Genomic DNA, 27,922 nt, shown 5'->3' on the forward strand with positions numbered 1-27,922 from the left:
TTTTTCAATTCATTTCCACACAAGCCATCCTCAGCCAAAGATGAATGAAACCAGTTTAGAGTAGAATAATTGTTAACAAAACTGAACCATTCAGTTTTGATGTTTATATCCATACAAATATGTCTTTTTTTTCTCTATTGAAAGTGACAGTGCCTCTCTGAGTGCAGGCCGTCTCAGTCAATACTCCATTAATGGTTACGGGTTAGGGTTAGGTTAGGGTGCATTCACTTTTGTTCGGTTGAAGGAAACTGAAACTTTGAACTTCAAGTGAAAGGTGTTCTGTACAATAATCATGTGCAATGAAAGTAGGATCGTGGTCAAAACATGGAATAACTTGAACAAACGAGAGCATGCATAGCCGTGATTAAACAAATCGGGCGTACTCCTGCACGATGTTTCGTTTGGCCTAAGCTAATTGATCACACTAAGAAGGTCTGCCCCATGGCTACGACGCCAGGGAAAAGAAAATTGATTAAGAGACCTTGGAAACAACTTACAAATACTTATTACGAAGTAAATAGCAGTATGCAAGCTTTGGTAAAAGATCAATTGGATTGTAAACAAACGGTAGCTGTACCATTGCCCCCGAAAATATTACTACAAACAATTTTTCCTGGAGCGTCATATGGAAAGCACTAAATTTCCCCAAGAATCTTAGCTCTCGTAATATAGTGAGCTTTTTGAAACCATCATCCGCTGTCTTTGTAACATCCAGAATTAGATTTCTTGGAACATTTCTAATAGCCAAACCAAAGTAATTAATCTGACCAGTGTCCATGATCAGAATTGAAAGGAAAAATGTAGCAAATATTAAGCAAATATACAAGTGAATGGTGTTCTGTACAATAATCATGTGTAATGAAGTAAGATCGTGTTAACACAAAGGAAAGAACAATTTGCGAGAGAAATCTAATGGGACTCTTATTTTCCAACAAAACGCATGATTTAAATCGTGAGTTTTTCCTCTTCTTTAAACTTTATCGCAAACTTTGAGTGTAAAGGAAAACAAGCCTCCGATCATCAAAACGCAATGTGTTGTATATTCATTCCAATGTGATTTGTGCGATGCAAATTATGTCGGCTTTACTGCCCGACACTTACACCAACGCATTAGTGAACACCGCTATTCTGCTATCTTTAAACTTTAATTTGGAAAATTGCATCGTTAGTATTTTGAATTAAGAGCGGCCATGAACAAATACCTATGTTTTAAACCTAGATGGCCCAAAATGGTGATTTCCGAGTTGTTTTGAACCTCATTATGAAAGCGAGGCCAAGGGCAAAGTTTCTAATATAAAAACTTGTTTTCATTCGTATGCAAACAAAACTAACTTTCTATGAAAACCTTTGCACTTCGCCTCGCTTTCATAATGAGGCTCAAAACAACTCGGAAATCACCTGCTATGCCGGTTCATACAACGTTTACTTTTTTAAGAAATGGCCGCTTTTCGGTGTTTGCCCAAGCAAAAGGTAACTCTGCAAAATGTGACACCTTGCTCGGAAGCGCCTTTGACAACTTCTAGCGCTACGTGACCACGAACATTTACTTACGGCAGGATTCAGGTTCTGTTAAATGAGATCTTATCAAGACAAAGATGGAAGACAATCGATGTGGATGCAATGGGTAGAAATCGCGAGGTGAGGTCTTAATTCATATTTTAAAATAAAAACTCTTTTAGCGCTTCAGATATTCATCAAGAAAACGTGATTTCAAATGAATATTACAAAATGAAGGGAATGGAATAATTGTATTCCGTCAGTTGCACCGAACGGATCGTTTAGGTAAATTATCTGTTCTGAAGGTCCTTAATCTCCTACAATTTTCTAAAGGGAATTTTCACCTCGAACTTTCGTGATATGGGAAATTTAAGGCCTAGTGTTTTCGGGTTGATAAAAATGTCGTTTCGGGTGCCGAAAAAAGGTCAGCTAAAATTTTCGGAAGGGAAATAAGACCTAAGGTTTTCGGGAAATGGACAAAGATGCCCTAGTAATTTCGAAAAGAATCAAGCTCCCCTAGAACTACCGAACAGTTAAAAATATTATAGCGCGGCCTGAAATGAACCTACAGAGCTTTAAAGGCACTCCAGATAGACTAAAATTTGAGAGAAAACTTTCGTTGGGTGCCCCTGTTCTGTGCCAAGATCAGTTTCGCTAATTCTTTATTTTGATGTAATTTTTGACGCTGCGATAGAAATTAAAATTAAGAGAATAATTTGATTCTAAATTTCTGCGTCTGTTATCTACTAGGTAAGCTGACCTCCAAGCGCTTTTAAAATAACGTCGCAATAGTCACAATAATTTAAGAAACTCAGCCTGGCCACGGAAGCCGCGGATGGCGAAACACCTAGCCTGAAATTAAAGTCATTGAACAGAGATTATGAATTCACGATATTCAATGATTTTAAAAACGTCGTGTTTGTTCTGTCATGAAAGTTTACTAAAAATGTCAAGGAAATCAAAACACTGTTCACTTAATAGCTTAAAACGTTCTTTGCATAGCACTCAGTAATAAGTTATTTTGCAGCGGCTCTTTGTAAGAACAATGTAGCTTGATACATCACAGGCTTGCTATCCTCTATTTGAGTGATAATATCATAAATTACAAAAATAGAGCGGTTTTAAATTAAGCATCAAAAGTAATTCGTTTTTTCCTTGGTTTTGCTTTCCTACGCACCGTGGCTGGTTAGAAAAACTTGCGCCAGTTTCTCAACCGATGAGAGGCTAAACCAAAACAATTGTCTCTTGTTGGCAGGCGTTTTCCCGCGCTTGGACAGCCGCTCGGTTATGTGAATTTTCTTCGAGTTCTAATTGGTTCATGCGCTGTTTAGCTCTGTCGTGATTGGCCACAGTAATTACTTTGGTCTAGGTCAGTTGATAATGAAATTTACGCTACAACAAAAGTTGTAAAGAATGTCACAAAGGATGCTAAAATTGCCGATTTGAACGTTTGAACGTGTAAACCTTTTAACGTTTATGTCGCGTCTGTTATATTATGGTGCTGCACGTATATAGAGCGAAAGACAATAAGATTATGAGTGTTATGCTTTCTGTCATTTCACACATGATATATCCGTCAAGCAATTGCCACCAAACTTTCTCAAAATTTGTCCAAAGCATTGGCAAAAAAATCCACTGAACATGGTGGGTGAAAAAAAAATCTCCCAGGAGGAACGTGGCATTGATTCCCTTGTGTGAAACTTTTCGGTTATATACAGCTCTAACCTTAAAAACGCTTTCTTGTTCAATTTATTTTTATGTAATAACACGAATTTAAATTATAGCTTGATGCAAAGTTCATACTCAGCATTTTAATGGATGCTATATCCAAACTATAAACCATTTAGGCAAAAGATGGCATGATGACAAGCAGAAATTGATAAACCATGATAATCTGGATCACCTGATTAAATAGGCAACGAGTTCATGGTGTTTAAAGTCCAATCATTAATGTGTTTATCGCAGGCCACTTCAAATGTCGGAGCTGAGAATTTACTCAAACTCAAATTAATCGACCATATTGGAAACTATTTATAACTGAAGCCGTTTTGTCTACCGTTGTTAATTACTTTCACATCACAATTAAAAAAGGTGAAAGATTGCTAATAAGATTCGGTTTTGCTTCAATGATATTTTACTTTCTTTGAAAAGATCATTTCAAGAGGAACTGCAAAGGTATATCGAAGAAGTGACGGTAATTATTTTCAGTAATATTATCTACGTCACACGACAAGTGTTCCTTAAGATTAATGAATTTTTTGACATATAAAAGGCAAAACCCGACGACAAACACAAAAATGACATTCAGATGCTTTTTGTTTTCTTTTTGGCAACGAGGAACAAATACACGTTTGAATAATTTATCACTGTAAACCACATACAGTTCAATATAGACGTAAAAATAAATAAATGCAAAATGAAAAACAACTTACATCGATGCCAAAGGCAGATAAAATTGAGACCGTTTTAAAACCGCAGTTGACAGAAGGTTGCCAAGAGTTCAACGAACTGTGTAAAAAAGGTAAAATTTTCTTTAATGAAAATATATTGTTTATATACGGATTATAAATGCTCCATCTGAATTGCCTGTCTTTTTATGCAGTGTGAAAGCATAGCGAGATTTGCTCGATGATCTAAAGTAGGTAAATTACGGCAAATTTTGTATTTTTTAATCTTAATTTCTTTGGCGGAAAATAATCACTATACTTCGAAAAAATATTTCATCGTTCCAGATTTTAATCTATATCCTGAACGTTCCCATGATATTTATTTGCTTAAGCGTACAGAAAGCAGGCGGCAGTTGGGCCTTCCAAGATGGAGATATCAATTCTCCTTCCCGGTTGGAATAAATGCTTATATCATATTGGTTTAGAGAATACGGTGATTTGTGTAGCAAATGGATCCGTAATTATTATAACCAGTCTTCGAAGTGAGAGTTTATCACGGGAAAAAAAAACAGGAGAATTTTCTTTTCATTTTTATTACGTCGTTTGGTCTCAAGCTTATTTTTAAATCTACGTACACCGATTTGAAATGCAATAATTAGAACGTTGTGGATAAGATAAATTTGTTTAGCTTTCAAGAAATTTTCAGCAATTCATTTTACAGAGACTTGCAAGATTTTAACAGAAAACGTACTTCTTCTTAAATTATCAAGACCAACAACCGCAGATTCCGATTCTAAAAACTTAATATTAAACGCCGGCGGATTCCAATATCAAGCAGGCCATTGTGGCATGTGATAATAACAGAAACTCAGAACAATCAGCTACCCGTAAACACTCTAATTTGACTTGTAAAAAAGATCTTTAGGACCAATTACCTGTGTCACTGATGCTATAAAATTATTTAAAAACTGAAATACTGTTGAATGCAGAGCAGAATGCGTCTTCCAACGGAGATAAAAATAAAGCGAGCCTGCGTTTAAAAGCTTTCGATAATAAGGTACGCAACGTAGTCAAACTAGTGCCACGCTAGAAAATTGAACTGAAATTCTGCCACAAATTTCTACACTATTAGAGAAAAATAGGTGTACAGGCGTAGAGTGCTTGTGCGATGTGTAGTTGTAGAAAGAAAGCCAAAATTAAAATAATTAGGAATAGGAAAAATTCTCGAGAGAACATACAAATTCTTTATGACTGACAAGGCTGCTTAATCAAAAAAGCATTGACAATTAGCATAGTAACTTTGGAGTATAATCTTTCTATTAGATAGTTTATCGCTGACAAGTCTAGATATTATTTAATTTAACCTACTTTTGCACACTCTTAGCAGCAGTCAACAATTTAGAACAATATGGGGAAAGTAACAATAGAAAAGTGGTTTCCATTGATTTTCGACCTAGCTTATTTATAAGCTGTTAAAAGTATCAATATTGCAGGATTTTATGGCATTCTGCCCTCCAACAAACCACTCACTGGGGCTATGAATTGGGCACCATTTTTCGCACTTAACAAAACCATTCTGCGAAGTTAAAACTATGTTAAAATATAACTTGGACGACAGGAGTTCTTTGTCAGTTGAAAAGGTAAATTTTGTGCAATTTGTTTGTTATTCTCTAAGGAAACGAAAGTTCTTCTAGCTTACACACATCTTAGAAATATTTTTCTTGTTTTACGCTTTAAAGATAATTTTCACAAAGCAAGTTCGTATAGTTGCATTTTTTTCGACGGGATAAACTGCAGTATACTACAAAATGGAAAAAAAAAAGACATTTCCAACTTAATTTACAAATACAGGTTCGCAGCTTTTCTAATGCAAATGTGCTTAATTAAAGGTACTTATCTCGTATTTTACGAATATCTCTCACCGTCGTGATATAGAATCCCAAATTACTAAAATCAAGGAACAGCACATTTTTGAACTCTGGACAGATGATTTTAATCAGGGGCCTCAGTTTTTGTCCAAACATCACATACATATACGGTTCAAAACTGATTCCTTCCAGTAATATATAATATATTTTAAACAATTATTCCATCAGCTCACGTTAAATATGAGATGAGGTGCGTAGCGTCGAGTTGGCTATAATCATCGCGTATCCAACAAGCACGAGTAGAATAATTGCTTTATTAAAAACATACAAGAAATATTGCTACCACCAGAAGACAATTTAATGTTCGCTATTTCTCGGGCATGGTAATGGCTCATATACCATGGCCGCTAAGCCATTCAAATCCCTGGAATTGCATTATACAATGATCCAGTTTTAATAAAATATAATATATTAGTAGGAGTTTAGATAAAATTTAGAAAATACGCCGCATTGTGTACTGCCATGCTAACAAAGTGCCTAAGATTGCAAATGCAATAGCATTTCAAATCATTTAACTCGAAATATAAATTGAAGGAATCAGTTGCATAAGAAAATTATACGCAAATTAAAAAAAGTGACTCGGACAACAAAAGCATGGGCTTTTACACCTGTCCGTGTTTGCTTCTCGTTCAGTATATAAAATTGCATAATCCACTCTTTATTCTAAAAGATAACAAACCGCAATGCGTGGTTACATCTCTGAAAAAGATTTTATACGTTCACTTTATGCGAAAATTTTGGGCTACACAAGAAATGTAAAAAAACAATCTGGCATTTGGAAGGATGAAATTGTTTCAGTTTTCAAGATCACTTATTCACCGGGCTAAAACCCTTAACATCTCATTTCTTTCACATATGCCACTAATCGACATTCAAATATCCCAGCAGTATGAAAGATTTTTGCCACATGAACCTAGTTTAGTAGCCTAGCTCCGACGAGTCTCCTGTAAGCTCAATGGTAGAGGAACATCCGTACTAGTAATCGAAAAGTCATAGGTTCAACTCCTGTTGGGAAAGCTCGAGTTTTCTTTATCCGTTACGTACTGAAAAATTAACCTAATCATTTATTCACCAGGTTAAAGACATAAATTCTCATTGCTTTCACCATGTTTAAAAAAGGCAATGGTTATGAAATCTGACAGACGTCTTTGTTATATGTTTTTGTTAGCATTTTTGGCCTTGACCGTACGCAAACCACATAAATTTTAAAACTGTTGGAGCAACTGACCAATAGAAACGTCCCTGTTAAGATATCCAACCGTAGGCGTGAACATTAAAACAAAGGATTGCGCACTGTCGTGGTCCTTCCAACATAAATTGCAGCACCATTGTTTTCATGGCAAGGTTTCATAACCGGTCTCCCACTGAATTAACTATGACAAAAAGAACGAACAACCCACAGAGATGTCCTGCCACCATGCAGAACCGGCTATAGCACTTATTTATTGCTTTATTATTATACACTCACATGAACAAATATTACAGAGGCTCTTCTACACAAAACAGAAGGCCAAACAACCGATCGCTAGCTATTATCAAGCAAAAACCACCTGCAAAAAGAAGCAAGAGCTCAAAATGCCCAAACCTGGCTATAACGCAACATGCAACGACTTATGGCAGGTGTGCGTAAAAATGTACAAATATAATGAAAATACAAAAGCCCTTTAACACAAACACAATTCCCGGAGTACCCCTGGCTTCGACAGCAATTCCATTTTCGAGAAGAACTTCCTGGCTGCTAACTTGCTATAGTACCTTAACCAGCTCATATTGGCCCCTAAACAAACGCTTCACAATCGATAACAATACGTGACGGAGTTTGAAGCAAATGAAATAGGCGGGAGCTTTGCCGGACTCAGTTTTCCGCGTTCTACAAAACAGAAATGTCTAGTCAGGAACACAACTCTATCAACTTGTCCTCCTACACAGAGGTTCTAAGGCTCGTCACGCAATCCTCCCCGCGAAAGAGGATTGCGTGGCGTAACGAGCCATAGAACGTTTGCGTAGGAGGCTACAATCAACATTAACATTGCTGAAAATAATTGACTCCTTCTTGCTTTCAGACGACCGCGAGTGATAAACTATTCTTGCCAGAGTCCGCTGCGGCTTGTCGTGGTTCACTTCCCATTGAGGCCAGCGAAGACTGCGACTGATTCCCGGCTTCCAACTCACTCAAGCGAAATTTGTTCGGACGTCGCTATTAACAGATGTGCATGGCAGATAATCTTCTTATACGGTGAATGAACACAGTTCAGGCCTCGTTCAATCTGATTACCGATCGCAATTTAGGTTAGGGGCTATAGGTATTGCCATGTTATTTTATCGCGGTAATTCAGTTAAAAATTTTCGATGTAAGCTACATGAAAATCCATTGATACATCTAGAAAAAGCATCTTAAAATTAGCAGAATTGCTAAGCCTTTTTTTAGAGTCTTCTCATTTACAGCGGTTACCAATAACACGCGACCTACCGTCTTCAAAAGAGTCGGATAAAGTTGCGTTTTGGTGGACGTCAATCAAAGGAAAGCCGTTGAAATTATTTTGAATTCTGACAAGATTCCAGGGTAACCCGCCAAGAAATTAAGAATTTTTCCTTGCTAAGAGAAGGCAAACTTTATTTACACTGTTTTCCGAGCCAGATCAAGGTAAAATAAAAGGTATTTTTGAATTAAAAATTTTAATTTTCACTGCACGTGATAATTTGCTCAATTGCACGCGTCGCTGATTCTGCAAAATTATTACGGTAGCGATTTAAAATGTTACAAAAAATGCTTCATCTAAACAATGCCCATTCTTTAAGATAACCTGGATTGGAAATAAACTTAAAACGTTTACCATCTTTCAGCGGGTAAAACAGCCAATTTCTTGGTTCTTTTTCCTTAAAATGTTGTCAGAATTCAAATTAATTTCAACGGCTTTTCTATGATTGACGTCCACCAAAATGCAACGTTATCGGGAGTCTTTTGAAGGCGATAGGTCGCGTGTTATTGGTAACCGCTGTAAAATATCGAAGATGCACTTTAGTGAATTCAGGAAATTTTTTTGCCAAGTCTGAAATTTGACATTTGGCTTTGTGTGTTTTGTTTCCACAAACATTTTAACTGAGAAAAAAATTCAAAGCTATTTTTCTTAGATATGGGCTACAGTGAATATTTGCCAATATTTTATTCTTGGATAGAATTCAATGTTACGAATAAATTGTCTCTCACCAGCTTCATTATTGCCGATTGCCAACAGCTAAGTAAACTTCAAATACTAACAAATTAGTTGTATACATTGTGCCTTTTAGTTTATTCGGACTGATAACATTCGTGTGCGCATTTCAACGTGAAATACACTTCAATATTTAGCTTTCGAGTCTAAATAAAGGGCTCAAGTGAGGCCACGTACTATATATAATTATAATAAAGAAGGGCTTCTCTTTGGTGTTGTTAAAGTGGTTTTACCTTTTTAGTCTTTGGATGACAATCGATTTTTTTGTATACAAGAGGTAGAAGATAGCCGCCAACAACATACCATTTTCATGAAAGCAGCTACTCTTTATTAGCCCGTGCGTTTTTTTTTTTTTTTTTTTTTTGTAATTTTCTTTTGTAACTGAAGTAGACTGGTAGACGCGGACAGCCGAACAAGTGTTAAACAAACGTATTATACGTTTAATACTTTTATGTGGTACTGTTTATCATCCAGAACAAGGTAAATGTAACTTTTGAGTCTATGTGGGATGTTCTTACTTTCAATAGTACTTTTATATGTGCGGCCATTTCGCTAAAATTGAAAACGGAAATTAATTTTCTTTTTTATACGTTGAAATAAAGCGCGTGCTCTCTGAAGTGAATTGATAAAGTTAAGGACAATAAAATGTCTCATTAGTATTTCAGTTTCAAGGGATTCTTAATTACTGCAATTAAGCTGATCAAAACGCACCTGCTTCTGTTGATATTGACTTGTTAAATTACGTGTAATTAATCTTGTTCGTTTTGATATTCAAATCTTAGAGACTTTTAAAGAGCTCTGCGACGTTTCGTCGCCGCTTTCTTCTATTCTTGCAGATCAGTTAATAACAAGTCAAACACCAGATCAACCACAAGAAATGGGGCGCCGCAACCAAAGCCTCGCAGAATTTGGGACTCCCAGATGGATTTTGGTTCCGTTTTTCTTGTATCTCTGCGCGGTTGACTCCATTCAAGGGCTTAAAAACAAGAACAGGACGATTCTAACAATAGGAGGGCTCTATGCTTCTGGCTCAATAACTACGTTTCAGAACGCTTCGGGGATTATCAAGACAGTTAACCAGGCACTAGAATATATCAATGGCCGATCGCAAATCCTACCTGGTTATAAACTGGAAGTAAACTGGAAGGATACAAAGGTATGTTGGGTTTAGGTATTCAGTATTCGGCGTCAGAAAATGAAACGAGTTCAACCGACAGATCTTCTTAGTAAGATATCTTTTCGGAAGGTCTACGTTACCTAGGATATTTGATGCTATTTTTCAACACATTGTAGCACTGACAAAATATGGGCATGGTGCAATCAATGTTCGTGGTCCGTACATAAAAGATATCCTGCGATGTACGTAATTTCGTGTGTCGGGGAAAATGGCAGAACGCTTTAAACTAGCAACGACCTCGGGTGATCGTCTCCAGCTTTTTCTGCAATAAAGCTGATGAAGCTGTGCTTTGTTATCAATGTGTTGAATAATGAAAGAATTATATCCAGCTCAATCAAACGGAAAATCCCCTGATTTTATCCAACTCGGCTTACGGCCTAGTCGGCCGAAGTATATCGGGCGATATTCCACGCGAATTCGCAGGATAAATATTTTTTTTACTTGTAATTAAACGAAAGGAAAACAAAAATCGCCTGGAAATTTCTAAACACGGAAAAGTAAGGGTTTTTTTTTTTGCGAGGGATGAAGTTATCGTTTTGGGAATGAACTAATACCAACAAGGATTTTCGAAAGAGTAACAACAGCTGAAATCACTATTACATTCTAAAATTGTCTGACATATTCAAATTTGACTGAAGCATCTAAACGGACCGAATTCAATTGTGTCTCTAATGTCCCTTAAAGAAAACCCTAAGATTAAATTGGAGGAAAAGAGAAAGCGACATTTTCTACTTCTTTTGTTTCAAGCCACTGTCCAACTCTGCGGGGTAAGAGAGAAGCCAGGAGTGACAGGAGGATCGTTGCTTTCAGTATGCAAAAATCGACTGGGCCCATTCAATACTGTTCTATTCAGTTAAAATCATTAGATATGTTAATGATTTATAGTTAAACAGAAATAAAAGAAAAAGCGCATTGAGTTTGTTCCTACAATTTAACGCAATTAAGTATATTCCCTGGCCTCAAAAAGAGTTATGCCGCTTAAGTGGTGCCGGGGAAAAGAGGAACAGAAAGATTCCAAAATTCAATCCACTCCATAACAAATTTTATCAACACCTCTAGATTAAAGTAAGTGAGAAACTAATCCAAAATTTAAACAAATGACTTCCTTCAACAATACCTAGCGGAAGCGCACCATCTCTCTGTTTTCTCAGTGCATGATTACCTCCTCATTCCTAAATTTTAAAACTAAGTTCATATGCAACACTAAAACAAAACAGTTCATTGATTTCTTCGGGCCATTCCTTGAAGATCCCCCTTATTAAAGGAAAGGTACCGTGAAAAAATTAGTCAACCATAAAAAAAAATATATATATATATAGAAAAAAGATGAAATGTTTATCTTGTCACGAGCATAGAATAAAGGAAAAACTTAAGTCTCCGACGGAAATCAAAAGCGTGACTTCCACCAACTGGTCAGACGGCACTAATACGAAGGTTCTTGTTATCTTCAGTTTACCGAAGCGGTGACCAGCAGTCTCAAGGTTAATGGGTTCTCCATTTTATCAGGAAATGAAAGCGCCTTAGGGATATGTAATGTGGAGAAGAAAATAAACCTATATATAGATAAGCTTAATTAAGACCTTGTTAGTAAAAGAGATCAGCGTCTAATGTTTCACTGACGCCACATCTCAGCACCCATTCGGTTTCTGTTTTGCAAGTCCAATCTCAGACAAATTCGACACAGAAGCGAGCATTATTTTCATTTATTTTTTTAAGGTTGCTGTGACTTTTTCCTTTAGGTGGAGGAGGAGGAGGAGAGGGGTGGGGCAACACCGCCACTTAAGAGCTTTTCTGTCCCTTACACAAAGTCGTAAATTTATCATTATTCATTCATTCATTCATTCATTCATTCATTCATTCATTCATTCATTCATTCATTCATTCATTCATTCATTCATTCATTCGTTCATTCGTTCATTCGTTCATTCGTTCATTCGTTCATTCGTTCATTCGTTCATTCATTCATTCATTCATTCATTCGTTCGTTCATTCATTCATTCATTCATTCATTCATTCATCCATCCATCCATCCATCCATCCGTCCGTCCGTCCGTCCATCCATCCATTCGTCCGTCCGTCCGTCCGTCCGTCCATCCGTCTATCCATTAATTCATTTCAATTTACAAGAGGTTTCGATGTCATCTTTCTTGATGTTCGTGTCTTTTCAATTTCTGGCCGAAATCTAACTTCTGCCGTTGTTACGCTAAGCCCGACAAATTTACAAAAGGTTTCGATGTCATCTTTCTTGATGTTCGTGTCTTTTCAATTTCTGGCCGAAATCTAACTTCTGCCGTTGTTACGCTAAGCCCGAAAAATTTAAATTTCTTTTGTGAACTTCAAGCTCACTCCTCTCGAGATTAAGCAACTGTTTTTTCGAGACTACGTTTTCTTTCCAAAATCGTAACTTAGGCCTTACTTGCAGCGATCCCCCCAATTTTGAGATTTATAGGATATAAAACAAAATGATTTAATCTTCTGTTTTCCTCATGAAACATAGTTCTGGCTCATTTTATTATTTTTTTTTTTTTACCGTAAGAACTGAAGAAGAAAATGTTTTCTTCGTTTTATTTGGTAGAAATGTTTAAGAAATTGTGGTGGAACTGCGAGCTGCAGATCTGTACGCTGCTCATTTCATTTCCCTCAAACTTAAAGGGGCATTGTCAAGGACATTTCCTTGTTTTTTCGTCAAAACTATGCAAATATCTAAAAAAAGAATCTTTTCTCTCACGGTATGAAATTGCTCTTAGAGCACCGGGAGAAAACCATAAAAGAAGAACCATAAAAGCTTTTTTAGTGATTTCTCCAAACAAATAGGAAGAACTTGAAACAAATTGGCCAAATTTTTCATGTTGCAATCCATTTCCATCCTAAGCATCCGCAGTCAAAGATAATTAGTATTAGTTTCTGTGCACTAGTATGGTTATTGTTAACAAAACTGAACTATTATTTTAACATATTCATCAATACAAATGCATTGTATAGCTTTTAAAGTGACACTAAAATAGGTGACATGATTGCCCCTTTAACTACTTTAAGCCCTTTAACTACTTTAAGCCCTAGAAATAAGGACAAACTGCATGTACCTCTCTACAGAACAACTACAGCACAGCGATCATTTCAATACAGGGGTACTTCTCTGTGGAATAGTCTACCTAAGGAGATTCGGGATATTAGCTCTTTAGACTCTTTTAAAAAACAAATCATGAATCGCGCTTTTTATAAATTCTTAGGAAATAATTAATGATTGCAATGCAAATCTTATGATGTTGTATTTTAATTCGTTGGTAGTTCTGAGGATGTGTAACATACGCATTATCCTTTATTTAAATATCTTCTTATAGTATTTATATTGTATTTTGTTTCTTTTATTTATCTCATTGTAATTGGTTTCTGAAAAACCATTAGTGGATGGAATCAGTAAAGTTGTATTGTAGTGTTTTAGGCCCCATTTTTAATTATGCCTATTCTCCTTGCTATTTCCTGATATGTCATAAGATTACAAGGTGGAGAATTTGTTGAAAAATAAAACCATTTCATATTTGGTGATCCTTTCCTTTATTCCTATTACAATATGCTTGGTAATATGGCAATATTTTAAGGAGAAATCTTATGTTAGTCACAACTGTGCTTTATCCTGTCAACAAAAGCCTGGTAAAACCAGGGTTATACCATGGCGCAAGTCTGGTTCAAAAAACCGGGGTATCCTGGTTCTTGAACCAGACTTACCAGGCATGAACCCTATGTGCGAATATTCTGGCTAACCCTGTTATTCCAGGGTTACCCGGGTTTAACCAGGCTCTAAGAATTCTACATAGAAAATTGACAAAAATTTGTTCTACTTCTCAAGGAATATAAACCAAGAAAAATTTACCATGCTTAGATGTAGTTTTAAAACACGACTTTCAACCAATCAGACTGAGCGTTGTTTTCTAAAGCAGTTTATTTCCATGTTTATTTCAGTGTCAGCTGGGTGCTGGTGTCCAAGCTTTGTTTCAACACGTGAATGAACCGCCAATGAAGATTATGCTACTTGGAGGAATCTGCAGTGCAGCTACCACACCCATTGCCGAATGCTCACGCTTTATGAACCTTATACAGGTATAGATATAATATATCCACAATGAATTCAGCAATCTTGAGCATTGTGTCTGAACAGCTGGAAATGTCCAGGGTAGCCAGTTTCGTCCCGAAATGGAGTTTAGAAAAAACGTTGAAAAACAAACATACCTAACGCAGATTATGCTCTGTTCTGTTTCGGTCGGAAGCCACTTTATTAGAAGTGACTGAACTTTCAGATACCAAATGCATTTCACTTTGTGTTTTTTTTTTCTGATTGTACTTTGAATTGGTCCGCGCAATATTGCAAAAGTTCAGATTGCTCATGATGTCGGTTTCAGAATTTTTATCGGACGTTCCCAGCGGTAAATACCGACAGATTATGTTTCTAATGTATCCTCCACCCGTGCTTTCAGCATGGATATGCCAGTTCGACGGAGTCGTGACAGTAAACCAATCTCAAACTGGAGGCAGGTTTCTCCGACTACTAGCGGTTCAAGCGTTTTTATATAACAAATCAAAATAACTTCTTATTAAACACAATTTTCTAAAATGATCTACTCCATCTTTACTGGCTCACGGTTGTTTTTCCTTTCCGTACAAAGGTCAGCTACGGCGCGACATCATTTTATTTGTCGAACAAGAAAAAATACCCGCTATTCTTCCGTACTGTTCCACCAGAGAAGGGACAAAACCGAGGTCGTTTAGCTGTGCTGCAGCATTTCAAATGGGACAGAATTGCCATACTAACAGAGAGGGAACCTTACTACGAAGCTGTGAGTCTAAACTATGAATCTGATGATAGATCCAGGTAGAAATGGTGTTCTGCAAATTTGTTGTAACTTAGTGTGACACTTTTCCTAGGCTTTTACTAGTCTAACAAAGTTACTGGAAGAAAACAGCATCTCCATCGTCGCTAAAGAATTCCTCGGTCACAACGAGGAGGAAGACCACCAATCTCCCATCAAGATATTAAAGGTAACTAAATAAAGTTTCAAGTGATCAAACAAATAACCAATCAGCCCAGAAAAGCAAATTCTAGGGTTAATGTTCTTACGTTTGCAGTATTTTAAGCCAATTCGAGAAGGATTACAGCATTAGTTGCACATCTGTTCCTTAGGTCGCTTGGTTCTTCTTACTGAACTATTCAATCATAATTTTTCGTTGCTAAGGCTTGGCACAGCGAACTAAATGCAAAGTCTGATTAACTGAATTCATTATAATTTAACATGTTGCTCCGACATGTTTAAATACCCTTGGTCGCTTCTTTACCTGCTCCGGAAGGCATGAAAGGGGAAAGACAACGACGTGGAATGATTAGATTCAAAGTTTTAAGGAGAACGTAGGCAAAGGACGATGAATTCAGTTTTCTCTCTACTTAATTTATGGACTTGACGGCCGTTGCTACACTTGTACAATGTGAACGATCAATTATCGGATAATTGATCGTTCACATTATACAAGTTAAACGGGGTTGGAATAATCACAAAGTAGATCAGATGACGTGAATATTTATTTCCAACTGACCTTAGGTCCCTAATAAATCTCTCCGTACGCGTGGTGTATATGGACTCTTGTATTGGTATTTTTTTATTTCTTAGGATAGAGATGCCCGAATAATAGTTGGATTATTCTCTGAGGAAAAGGCTGTGGAAGTCTTCTGTCAGGTGCATTCACGATCAGTCAGTGTTTAAAAAACGGTTTTCGCAAAAAAAAATTAAGGAGTTTATGAGGCAAATGCTGTCCGGATTACATCAGAGGAAAGAAATTGCCGTAAGAAATTGCTTGAAGACTTAAACAAGGAACTCAAAGGTTATAGGATTGTTGACATGGATAAAGATGAGAGAAAGACTAAGAATTTGGTTTGAAATTCTGTTGAGTGTCTCCATGCCTGAGAATTAATCATGCAAGAGAAATAGAGTCAGCAAAGATTGCTGTGCATGCCAGGTGACATCGACAATGTAATCAACGCTCGCATTTTATTGTCTTCAAACCGTTTTTTTTTTCTTTTGTTAGTACACCTATTTTGGGAGATAACGCATTGTGCAAAGCCGTGAAACCAGGCCTTAAAAGCTTAAAAGCGATAATGACTCCGAGAACTGTCTATCTAGTATTGGAATGCAATGGCATTCTCCATTTCTTGATTGAAATTTCGAAATTTTGCTGTTAATGTAACCTGTACTGACGAATGTGATGAGGCAATAGAGTGTGTGCACGACGGCCATGTTAGAGGACCGAAACAATACAATGATTTTCCTTTGGGAAATATATTCTATTTTTATGCAAATATCTTCTAATATTTTAGTCCTCCAACATGGCCGCCGTGCACACACTCTATACCCAGAGTAGAGGATATACTCATCCGGGGTCATGATCCACTTTCTGGTCCCGATAAAGCACCTGCCATATGTTTCTAATTCCTTTCTCTTTTACACCATATGCAGGCGTACAAACAAGGTTATTATGGCTCCAAGTATGTCTGGCTTTTGATTGGCTGGTACCAATCCCGTTGGTGGGAAGCTCACTCTGCGCATGCGTTAAAGTTTCAGTGCAAAACCAAACATGTGACCGAGGCGTTCGGTAATTATATCATCACAGCTTTCCGAAAAATCGGGCCAATTTCTCCTGATATAATAGGAGGCGAGGTAACGGATTACAAGTAATTTGTGTTTAATTGTGCTCGTAAAGATTTCATAATATTAAGATTAGTCAATATTCAAGTGGAATTTTATGGTTTCCTGTCCAAGGAAACAACCAGACAAGATGCAAACAACAGCACCGGATCACCTACAATGTGGCTTCCCGAAGTAATGATTCAACCAGTCCGATATAATAAACAACTACACCACCACTGCCACACAACCTAATCACTTGGTGTTTATTGAATAAAATTATGTCTTTGGTTTCGCTTTTCAGAGGGCGTACCGTTTGTGGAAAAGCAAAGTAGACGAGCTCGGATTCTACTCTGGGTTTGCGTACGATGCTATTGTGGCCATTGCTCTCGCTCTCAACAAGTCAGCTGAAATCCTCGCCACGAGAAACCAAACCCTCGATGAATTCACGTACAAAGACGCGGAAATGGCTCAGATATTCAATAGGTCTCTGTTGAGCGTCAAATTTCAGGGATTTTCGGTAAAAGCATTGGTTTAGTGCACGTAATATGAGTTAAACGAGCTGTTTCCTAAAGCATTTATAGAAAATTGTTTGTGGAATATTCCAGATTGATATCGATCGCGAACTACCGCGTGCTAGTGTTAATCATTTAATTGTTTATTGGCTGCCGTCTAATTTGCTATCGAATCAGTTGCTTTTATTTTTCAATTCATCTGTATTGTGTGAAATAGTGTAACCTATTTTTTTTTCTATCCACCTCGATGGTAATGGTTATGGTAATAATGGTAATACATTTATATACCGTATTTTCTATTTATATATATTCAAATGCGGTTTACATCAGCATATGTCCATTAGCGACCTCATCCTACCCACCCAACTAATGAAATCATGAAACAGAACAAAGACCAGACCAGCACACTGGGAACTCCATGCCCTACTCTTTGCGATTAGTGTCTGGGTTCTTTAACGTCCCACAGGGTTATGAACATTGAAGTGTTATGAGACGGGGCTTACGGTTTATCGTCCTTATCCAAGAAGACTAGAAAGTCTAACCATTTGCAGATGTCATTACAAAGGCAGCACTTTCTCCTCAGTTATTTAAAGACACTGAGCGTTGGTCCGGCCGGGGTTTGAACCCACGACCTAACGCACGGTAGTCCGATGCTCAATCAACTGAGCTAACCGGTCGGCGTAATATGCGGATAGTCTTCGCCTGTACTTTTTTAATGAAATAATGATGATGAAAGTTTCCTAATCCTTAACGCGCAAATAGTGATCACAATCTAATTTCTCCTTATGATACCACTACTTGATCAAACATTACAGGTCAAGATATCGATAAAATGAAGTGATGCTTAAAGAAAATCTCTCAACTATGATAACCGCAGGGAGAATAGTGAAGAGATTATACATGCCGATATTGGGGCTTAAGTGGTTAAATACGTTGTTTCGGAAACGTCCATTCATAGCTGTAAGTAACTCAGAAGGCCAGTTTACCCCCCTCAACAAGGCCCTTTAGATCTGACTACGAGAACAAGAGCGAGTGCGGGTACGGTACGAGTACGACTTTTTTAATCTAGTCTAGTTCACGAACTTTATATACTGAACTTATCACTATTACTTTTCTGCTGGTAAGTTACAAGAAAGAGTGAGAGTTCTGTAAACCTCACTGGTCTGAAATTTGAAAGTCGCGCTCGTACTCAATTTCGCAATGGTACTCAACCTACTCAACATTTGAGATCTTTTTGTTGTTTCTACAGGGTGATGTGTATTTTAATGATGAAGGTGAAAGAAAAGGAATCATCACAGTCAGCCAAATGCAGGGTGAGATAGTCTTGGAACATTTTGAATCTTTTTGTTCAAAAGCATTATTTTTGCTTAGGTGAAACTTAGGAATTACGTACTACCCTCTTTAATAAAGACTAGTATTACATTTATTTATTATTATATTAATATTTTAAGTAATATATCAAATAAGAGGAAGAGTGCAAAAATGCGAACGAAACAGGTCAGCTAGCATTTTCGTAAAGACAACTACAGCTCGTAATTTGGGAAATACGATTCCGTTTCCTGAAACTGGAGTTAAAATTTTAGCTGAAGCATCTGAATAGATCATACTGTATTAAGGACGGTGCCTACTAATAGCGAAGTATTTTTGCGCAGTTTTTCACTATGCGGGAAAAGCAGATCTTAGTAGCGGCTATTGAAATCCAAAAAGAAAATTGGGGGTAACCACGAGATAATTAAGTAACAATTATTCCAATAAGTAGCAAAATATAAAGCAATGTATGGCGCTTTTTTTCAAATTGAAGCTTTACCATCTCTGAAAAATGCATGGTTACCCCCAATTTTCTTTTTGGATACCAAAATCACTTGCTTAGTTCTGCTTTCTCCTCATAGTTTTAAAGCGCGCAAAAATATCCCTGTGTTAGTAGGCGCCACTCAAAGGAAACCCAAGTATCTCGAGATGCGCATAACGTATGCGCAGTAACAATAATAGGCACCGTCCTTAACTGACGCAAAGACGCCTTTAACACAGGCGACAACATGTTAATCCTATCTACACGGAGGTTGGGGAGGGGGGGGGATTATTCTGCCCACGGTAACTCTGAACCTGAATAACCTTTTTAATATTAACTTTACTATGGCAACCAATTTTTGACAGGCAGTTTTCGGAGAAAACAGAAGAATCCCATTTGAAATGAAGGAAAAAAATCACTTTTCTTACAGTAACTCAGTGTTCCATTTTTGGCTTTGATAACTTTTCGTGCAATTTCGCTGCTATTACTGAAGTTTTTGGAGAATCCAGAAATCCAAGGTGGCGGATCCAAAATGGCCGCCATTTGGCAATCATGACGTAATTACCACGTCAAATGACGTCATCACTCCTAGTTGCGGACCTTAAAGGAAACTTCTTTGGGCGTACTATCTACCCTCTAATTAACATATATTATACAAGACAAACTCAAAAGTTTCTGAGATCCTTTTTACCTAAAGTGCGCGTTCGACATCGATTCGACACCTGAAAAATAAGCCATTCTACGTTGCCATTTGAGAATGCTGATGATATTAAATTTTTATATTTCCTAGATAACGAAAAAATAAAAGTAGTTGGAAATTACACAGTGCTGGACCAAACAATTGTCCTGGAATCGTCAAAATTTGTTTGGAAAGGTGAGTTCGCAACTCCTTTAGCGTAGTTGGCCCCGGAGAAATCAAAATGGACTCTTTGCAGCAGGGATTCACGCGACATTACTTTTAACAACTACAAAATATGCTCGTTATGTCAGACAACTTCAAAGTTTGCTAATTTTTGGATGATGCTCTCCATTATTGGTTTTTCTTGGATCGTATCTCTGAAGCTTATACGTTGGCCAGTGCCTTATAGTTTTAAGGGAAGAGCTTGAAGTTTATAAGCCAGCGGTAACGAAACGTTTACTTACAAATTCTGGTTCGATAACTTCCCAGGGTCGTTTCTGTTGGACTTTCTATCTTGTCTCTTCTATGATGTGAGCGTATAAGCGATAGGCCGATTTGGAAAGCAATTCCAGGCAAGATTTGTATCAATTTCGTTGCCTATGAATAGAATAGATAGAATACACTTAATTAAAGCAAAGTAGTTGTCATTTTCAATTACAACAAAACGAAACGAAACTAAAAGCAACAGAAAGTAAACAGCCAAACCAGAGTAACAAAGACGAATAGATAAGGGGGGTTATTTTCTGAAGGTATAGTGGTGCTGGGTCGTTGGGGGAGTGGAAAAGAATATTTAAGTAATTTGGACACCGTAGAGAGATTCTAGTGGTGACGTTTCGAGCGTTAGCCCTTCGCCTGAGCCCTGGTCAGAGCGAATCCTAAGGGTTAAAAGTGAGCTCTCGAATCTTTTTGCGGTTGCCAAATTACATTATCAACTTAGCTGATGAAACAAAATATTCGTTAAGGAACAGAATGCTAACGTCTTCAAAATTTTGAGACAGGAATACATGCGAGTCTCTGTGCAAAGGTTCTTGGTCTTTATGGGGCAGAAAAATGCATATGGCGAGACCAATATTTGCAGCATTTCGCTGAAGATATAATGGACCATGTCCCAACAAAAATTGGCCGACATGTCGCAACATTTTTCATAAGACAACTAAAAGTTTTAAACAGCGTCTTTTCTTTACAAGATGGCAAGATTCCAGCGGACCAGATGACAACTGTCAACAAATTGCAGACGATATCCTTTGGGGTTTTTGGCTTCTTTTTCGCTGCAGAAGTTCTAGGAATTATTATGGCGGTTGCCTTTCTGACATTCAACATCAGCCACAGTACACATAGGTAATGCTTCGTTAATTGCCAGTAAAATGCATTTTTAGCCGACGTTCTCAAGTGTTTTGAACAGCTATTTCTATGAGAAATTCCATTATCGCATTCAACACTAGTTAATATTATACATTGGCCTGTTTCAAAGATATCTCACCTTTCACGTTAGTAAAATAGACGAGAAAGTAAGTACTAAATTTAGCCAATGGGAAAACCTCTAACGAAAATATTTACAATTCAGGGCTCACAAATGCCCCTGCTATTTTCATTCTTCGGAAAATAAAACCCTGACCCCAGTTGTTCAAAGGCCGGATAACTTTATCCGGTGGATAACGCGCTTTTCAGGGTCTAAAAAATACTTCACGTTAAATGTTGTCCAAGGTTTTCGTACACTCCCAAACTAAGCTGTGGTTAGAGTGTTCATATTCGCTTGTACAAGAGGAAATACTGAAATCTTTGCACAGATTGAAACTGTCGGATAGTGACTTATCCACTGTATAAAGTTATCCGGCCTTTGAACAACTGGGACCAGAACTTTTTGAGTGCTTTCAGCGACAAAATTAGCATAAATTTGTGCCGTTTTTTCTCCCAACTTGAAAATAATCCATTTTTGATACAAAATTTAAAATATCCGACTATCTTCACATAAAAATTTACATTGGATTATATACGGAATTTCAGGTTCATCAAAATGTCAAGTCCCCGTATGAATAACATCATTGTGGTTGGTGCAATTCTTATTTACATCGCTGGGATTCTACTCGGCATCGACGGTAACTTTGTGAGTCCCAATGTGGAGGCGATTATACGCTGCAGGGTGAGTATTACTGGATATTATTACTGTGCCCTCTTAAATACTCCTTTTCCTCTTTTGTTTTTCACCCGCGGAAGATCATGCAGAGGAGGTTAAAGGCTACAGGTTTAGGGGCAGTCGGGGCGGGCCGAAGATTTCACGAGTGAAATCGGGAATATACTTCGGTAGTCCCGATTTTGCCCCTGAAATCTTTCCGTCCCGAATATCTACCCCTGGGTCTCTCCTTGTGAAACACCATGAGGGATAAATGAATAAAGTAAGGTTGCACTTCGGGTCTAAGAGACCCATGACATCCACTAACGATAACGCTTTTGAAGGCTATCAGGTATATTGTTGTTAACGTTGTTGTTGTTGTTGTTTTCAAGTACTGGAAGACAGGAAACCTGACCATGAAATGAAACTTTTTAAATCTGGTATTTAAAGTGATAAAAGATCGACGAGACAAAACACTGCTGCTAATGAACGATCTCCTTGTTTTTCTTGGCACACAGTTTTCCACCTGGGTGGCCTGTTTGGGATTCACTCTGGGTTTTGGCGGAATGTTCCTGAAGACGTGGAGAGTGCACAAAATTTTTCTCAATCGAACAAAGAGAATGGTAAGTGAACGGGAATCACTCTTTCCATGCGAGGAGTTCTGAGGGACTGATTTTGTTTAGGGAAACGTTCGATACTGATAGAAAATTTCGAGAATAATTTCAAAATGGATTATACTGTTACTGTAGTTAATGTTTACATTAATAATAATAATAATAATAATAATAAGAAGAAGAAGAAGAAGAAGAAGAAGAAGAAGAAGAAGAAGAAGAAGAAGAAGAATATGTCTGCTGAATGTACTTATTCCGGGAAATGATTTGGGTCACACTTTTTCCTCAGTTAAGGTTGTTTAAGGAAGCAGAACAGAAAAAGCAAACTACAGGCCAGTCACCATTTTAACTTTGCCGAAAGTATTTTAAACGTTGTTCATGACCAGATATTCATTGCAATGTCACCCCTACTGTCTCAGAATCTATTTGGATATTTGAAGAGTTATAGCACAGGGTCCAGAAGAATCTCACCTTGTTAATTCCTAAACATCTTTACACAATAAAGATTACCAAAATGAAATCCTTCTTAATTGTAAGAGGTCTCTGCTTCCATATCATATATCCCTCGATCTTGTCTCGTTGGTTGGTTAGTACGGTTTCCCCAATGTTTACTTGGGTATTGTGGACACGCAAGATTGCGAAAGGTTGGCTTGTAGTGAAGGCCTCGGCCGGAAAGCTTTGCGAAGAAAATGCGTTTCCGGGAGAGCTACGATTATTAAGCCTGCGGTCAGCGTTTGTTTGTTGAAAGAAATATGGAAGCAGAAGATAGTTACAATTTTGAAAGATTTCATTTTGGCAACCTTTACCTTTACGATACAAAGTAAAGATTTGGTTGGAACTAACAAGGTGTCTTGTATGATGGAAAAGAATTCCTCTGGACCTCGCGGTCATAGCTGTTCTACAACAATTCTAAAAATGACCGAATATCGGCGTGCTAGTGTGGACGAAAAAAAAAAAGACTGTTGCAGCTGCATGTTGCAGTAGATCTCAGCAAATCGGCCGTTCGACAGTGTAAATCACAATCTCCTGTTGGTTAAATCTAAATTGGTCTGCATAGTTTAAGCATACGGATTGTCAACCACGCTAAAAAATTATACTTTGTGAATATCCGACAGATTGTCGTCAGAGGGTAATAATAGATGGTGTATGTTCTGATTGGGGCATAGACAGAATGGGTGTGCCACAGGAATCCTGACTCGGCCATTATTTTTTAACATTTTAAATGAGGTTAATTAGGGTATCTCGTCACTTCAAAAGGTTTCTTTAACAGCATTACCGTTTACGGTGAACCAAGATTTGTTCAGTTTGTCTGCATAGTTTAAGCAAACTCATCTTTCCAGTAACAACACGAAGACGTAAGCGACGATCCTCGGTCCATCTACAAGTATGATTTTCAAGTCAGCGGTATTGACGTGAAAGTTAAACCTACTTTTACATTCTGAGTGCCACTTTGTACAAAAGGCTTTTTTATATGGAGCACATCGTAAAGCAGCTCGTGACTTTAACATCTTTACTAAAATTTTAGCATTTCTTTATCACTTTTGATCATTGTTGAGTCATTTCAACGGTTATGTAAGGTATTTGTTTAGCCGGGAAATCCAAGATGGCGGATGTTCAGAAATAATGACGTAATTACAAGGCGTGTGACGTCTTCACCAATATCTCGTAGCTCGAAGGAAACAGTTGCAGACGTACTGTATACTCTCAGAGTTCCATACTCTCGCCCATCCCTGCCAGGCACAAACACAGAGGCTCCAGATACTTAGCCTGATCGCTCACCAAAAAAGGTGGGGGGGGGGGGGGGGGGACAAATTTTGTAGTTGTTTTAGTAGACAAAGCTATCAGTACCAGAAAAACATGACATTCAGGTCATATATTCAAGAACAAACAAAAAGGACGTTTGTTTCCCGAAGACAGCAAATGTATATAGCAAAATACTTCACAACCGTTTAGCCAATTAGACCTGTTTGAATGTCTTCTAATAACAGTGTTTATGCCCGACAGGTAATCACCGACTATCAGCTCTTCGCAATACTGGCAGTTTTTATTTCTATTGACCTTCTTATCATCATCATCTCGGAGATTATCGATCCACTGCACGCCGAGCAACACTTTACGGGGCGCGAGGTACGTAAACGCTCGGCTACAAAAGCAATTAATTTTCTTCCGTTTGCTGCATAAATTAAAACGTGCGAGGGAGTTTTAATCACGGCCGTCACATTAGCAGTCAACGGTAAAAGTTGCAGATGCAGTCACTCTTGTATAGGCGATGCGAGTCGCCAGAGATTCAACGACTGCGAAATCCCCGCAGAACGAGCACTCCTTTCATCCAAAATTTGCCCAACATAAGTTCAACTTTTGTTGAACGAACGTTGAGCGAATGCTGAAACCTCTTCAACGGGCCTTAACATGCGATCAGGCGTCTTTTGTTTTGTTTTTTTGTTGTTGTTGTTGTTGTTTTTTAGGTTTTTTCTGTGCCCTGACGGGACATCCCTCAAATTAAGATTTCCTATACACGCAATTGCAAACGAAGACTACGACCCAAGTAATGATTATGAGAGGCTCCCTTACTGGAGGTTTCAAGTGTGGTGTTGAATACGGTTGGTCAGTCGCCTTGTCCGATTCTTCAATATACGTAATTTAGTGTGCCTGGGAGAAGAATGTAACAAATAATGAACATCTCTAACGGCTTTTCTGCAATACAACTTATCTTTCTATCAATATGTCCAATAATAAAACCATTATCCCGCTCCATCTTGTAGAATATTGATTTTGGCCAACTCGGCCAACGACCTCGTCTGCTAAGCATCAGGCGATTTTGCGGGCTAGTTCGTATTTTAGAAGTTTACGATTTGAAAATGGCGCGAGTATTTTTTTTACAGAGGAAGCAGACACAGCTTCCTTCAATATTCAATATGATTCCTTTTTTTGCAGGAATACAGCCCCCACGCGGACACAAAGTATGTCCCATATTACATCGACTGCAGTTCTTCATACCCGAACGTGTGGCTCGGTCTTATTTACGCTTACAAAGGCCTTATGCTGGCATTTGGCGCCTTCATGGCCTGGGAAACAAGAAACGTAACTGTTCCTGCTTTGAACGACTCTCGCCATATTGGAATCTCTGTCTACAATGTGGTGTTTCCGTGCGCGCTTGGCATGACGGTAGTTAACGTTGTGGATAATGACCCGGATGTGTTCTATGTGGTGTTGTCCGTTTTGGCTGTGTTTTGTACCACCATTACGCTGTGCCTTGTTTTTATTCCAAAGGTAAGTGGATTGATAGTTTCGGTATAAATAAATGAAAGACCATTGCAGCATCACACACAACTTAACGAAAAGCAAACCTGGAAAAATTCAGGAATGAACTCTGCGATACCAGATATTTTTCGAATTCACTAAAGGCCCAGCTCCCAGTTGGCTTGATAGGATATATAGAGCAGTTTTCTATGGTCTATACCGTTATAAACCATAAATGACGTCATAAAATGTTAAAACCTGAAGACAAGTGGAACCACGAGCTGCAGGCGAGTGGTTTCACTGAATCTCGCTTTACAAAGTTTCATACAGGTGGGAACTGAACTGTTCCAGGGTTGTCCATAAAATGCAGCCCATCACTCAATAAAAAGGCCTGGCAACGAGGTTATCAAGAGCCACAATCCTAACTACTCACTTCTTTCTCGGATAGATCTCTACAGTCAGGGCAGATCCGCTAGGAACCAAGAGACCCCATTTTGCATCTGCTTTCAACAAGGCTCCACCAGCACAGGTGCCTTTAGAGGAAAGACAACAGCTACAACCACAGCCCAAACCAGGACCCAAGCCAAACTCAGCGCAGGAAGAAAGACATCGCACAAACTCCAGTCCCTTATGAGAATTGACATGTTACACCAGAGAAGCCATAATTTTGAGCAGATAGTTCCACAAACCGGGTTGTTTGTACTTTGGCAGGAAGACCTTGTAAAATAAAGGAAAGGAATTAAAGCGGTGAGACAAAAGGTGTCAGAAATTAATGACATTCGATAGAGTTGGAAATGCATGATGGCGCCATAGACTACCGTGCTTACTTAACCAGAAGTGACACCACGAGAAATAACCGCTGGCAAGCAACACAACTTATTCTTTTGTTATTTTCATGTACAGTCCCATCTTTTCCAAGCAAATACAATATACAGTCGGAAAATGTACAGAACGGGCTTCAGCTCTTTATTTCTTTCATTGGAAGTCATTTCAGTCCTAATAGTCGGCGTTTTGAAACTACACGTTATGGCAAGCACTCTGTTAGATATCTCGGGCCATTCTTATGGTCAAAACTTACCGACAATCAAGGAGATACGCCCAGTTTACCTGTTTTTAGCGGAGCTCTCGCGCGCGCCGCAGGCGCGCGCAGCGGAGCCCCATAGCTAAGAGAATTTGGTAACCCGTGAACGCGAGAAATTTTGGTTTGGTTATGACGTCACTGTCCGTCCGGCGTACGTCCGTCCGTACGTCCTTCCGCCCCTCTATGTAAGCCATTGTGAAATGCCACAGTCAACCTGTGTGGTAACCCGCGTTTTTCTTGTTTTTCGGCGGGAAGCTGCATCGCCAACTGCGTTTTAGAAAAAAGAAAAGCAAAACATAATTTTAAAGACGACAAAATACAAAGTCAATTTATGTGTCCGACAGCGGGAGAAACAGCAAGACGTATAGCGGTGGAGGAAACAAATTGACTGGCACGTCATCAGAATCTTGAAGTGAAACCATTTTACTCCGATCCGGCGCTACGAAACGTTGGACTTTTCCTCTAGAAGTGAAACGTTTCATCCACTTGACGTTGTAAAACAAACGACAAAAATCAACAATGGAATAAAAAGACTGATTATTCTCAGAAGAGGCGAGTATATTCATGTGATCTTGTTGACAAAACTTTGCTGGATTGCTATCCGTATCGTGCAAGATCTTGTTTTCTTGCAGTGTTGACACGCCGTGTAATTTAAACTTGAGCTTAATATTGCTAACTTAAGAGCAGTCTTTTGAGCTCATTTTTTTTTCGGTCCATGTTTAAAATTTCCCTTGGAGTTTTATTTTTTAATCTCATCCGATCTCCTCCAAATTTTACCTTTCAACAGCGGGAGAAAGAGTAAGACTACGCGCGGCGGGAATTTACATGAAGGGGGGGTATTGATCATAAACAGCAGGCGCCGTGAGTCTTGAAGGGGCAACCCTAAAAACCGGAACGGTGGAAAGGCAGAAAATCACCCCAAATCCAAGAACACGGAACGGGTAAGGGTTAGGGTCAAGGTTACAGTTTATTTGGGGTGATTTCCGCCGTTCTATGCTTTAGGATTTGTAGTGATTTTCCACCATTCC

At 38.2% G+C, this 27,922-nt stretch overlaps 1 protein-coding gene across 3 annotated transcripts; it reads left to right on the forward strand.

Annotated features, from left to right (window-relative positions):
- The first annotated feature begins 1,435 nt into the window (after window positions 1–1,435).
- On the forward strand, window positions 1,436–27,724 carry LOC146471285 (gamma-aminobutyric acid type B receptor subunit 2-like). 3 transcript variants are annotated; one of them, XM_085120967.1, is made up of 16 exons: window positions 1,436–1,638; window positions 9,861–10,180; window positions 14,162–14,299; window positions 14,863–15,033; window positions 15,122–15,235; window positions 15,859–15,924; window positions 16,702–16,902; window positions 17,174–17,389; window positions 18,634–18,697; window positions 19,964–20,047; window positions 21,040–21,190; window positions 21,857–21,992; window positions 22,481–22,585; window positions 24,578–24,700; window positions 25,508–25,843; window positions 26,262–27,724. In XM_085120967.1, exons 2-16 carry the CDS (start codon window positions 9,902–9,904, stop codon window positions 26,445–26,447), a joined length of 2,370 nt encoding a protein of 789 aa, XP_084977093.1. In that variant the 5' UTR covers window positions 1,436–1,638; window positions 9,861–9,901; the 3' UTR covers window positions 26,448–27,724. The 3 variants fall into 3 exon arrangements, with proteins under 3 accessions (XP_084977093.1, XP_084977092.1, XP_084977094.1); XM_085120966.1 differs by lacking the exon at window positions 1,436–1,638 and adding an exon at window positions 3,931–4,018; XM_085120968.1 differs by lacking the exon at window positions 1,436–1,638 and adding an exon at window positions 5,439–5,524.
- The last annotated feature ends 198 nt before the right edge of the window (window positions 27,725–27,922 follow it).

This window comes from Pavona decussata, unplaced genomic scaffold (genome assembly GCF_977016875.1).
Source record: "Pavona decussata unplaced genomic scaffold, jaPavDecu1.1 SCAFFOLD_105, whole genome shotgun sequence".
NCBI classification, from domain to species: Eukaryota; Metazoa; Cnidaria; class Anthozoa; order Scleractinia; family Agariciidae; genus Pavona; species Pavona decussata.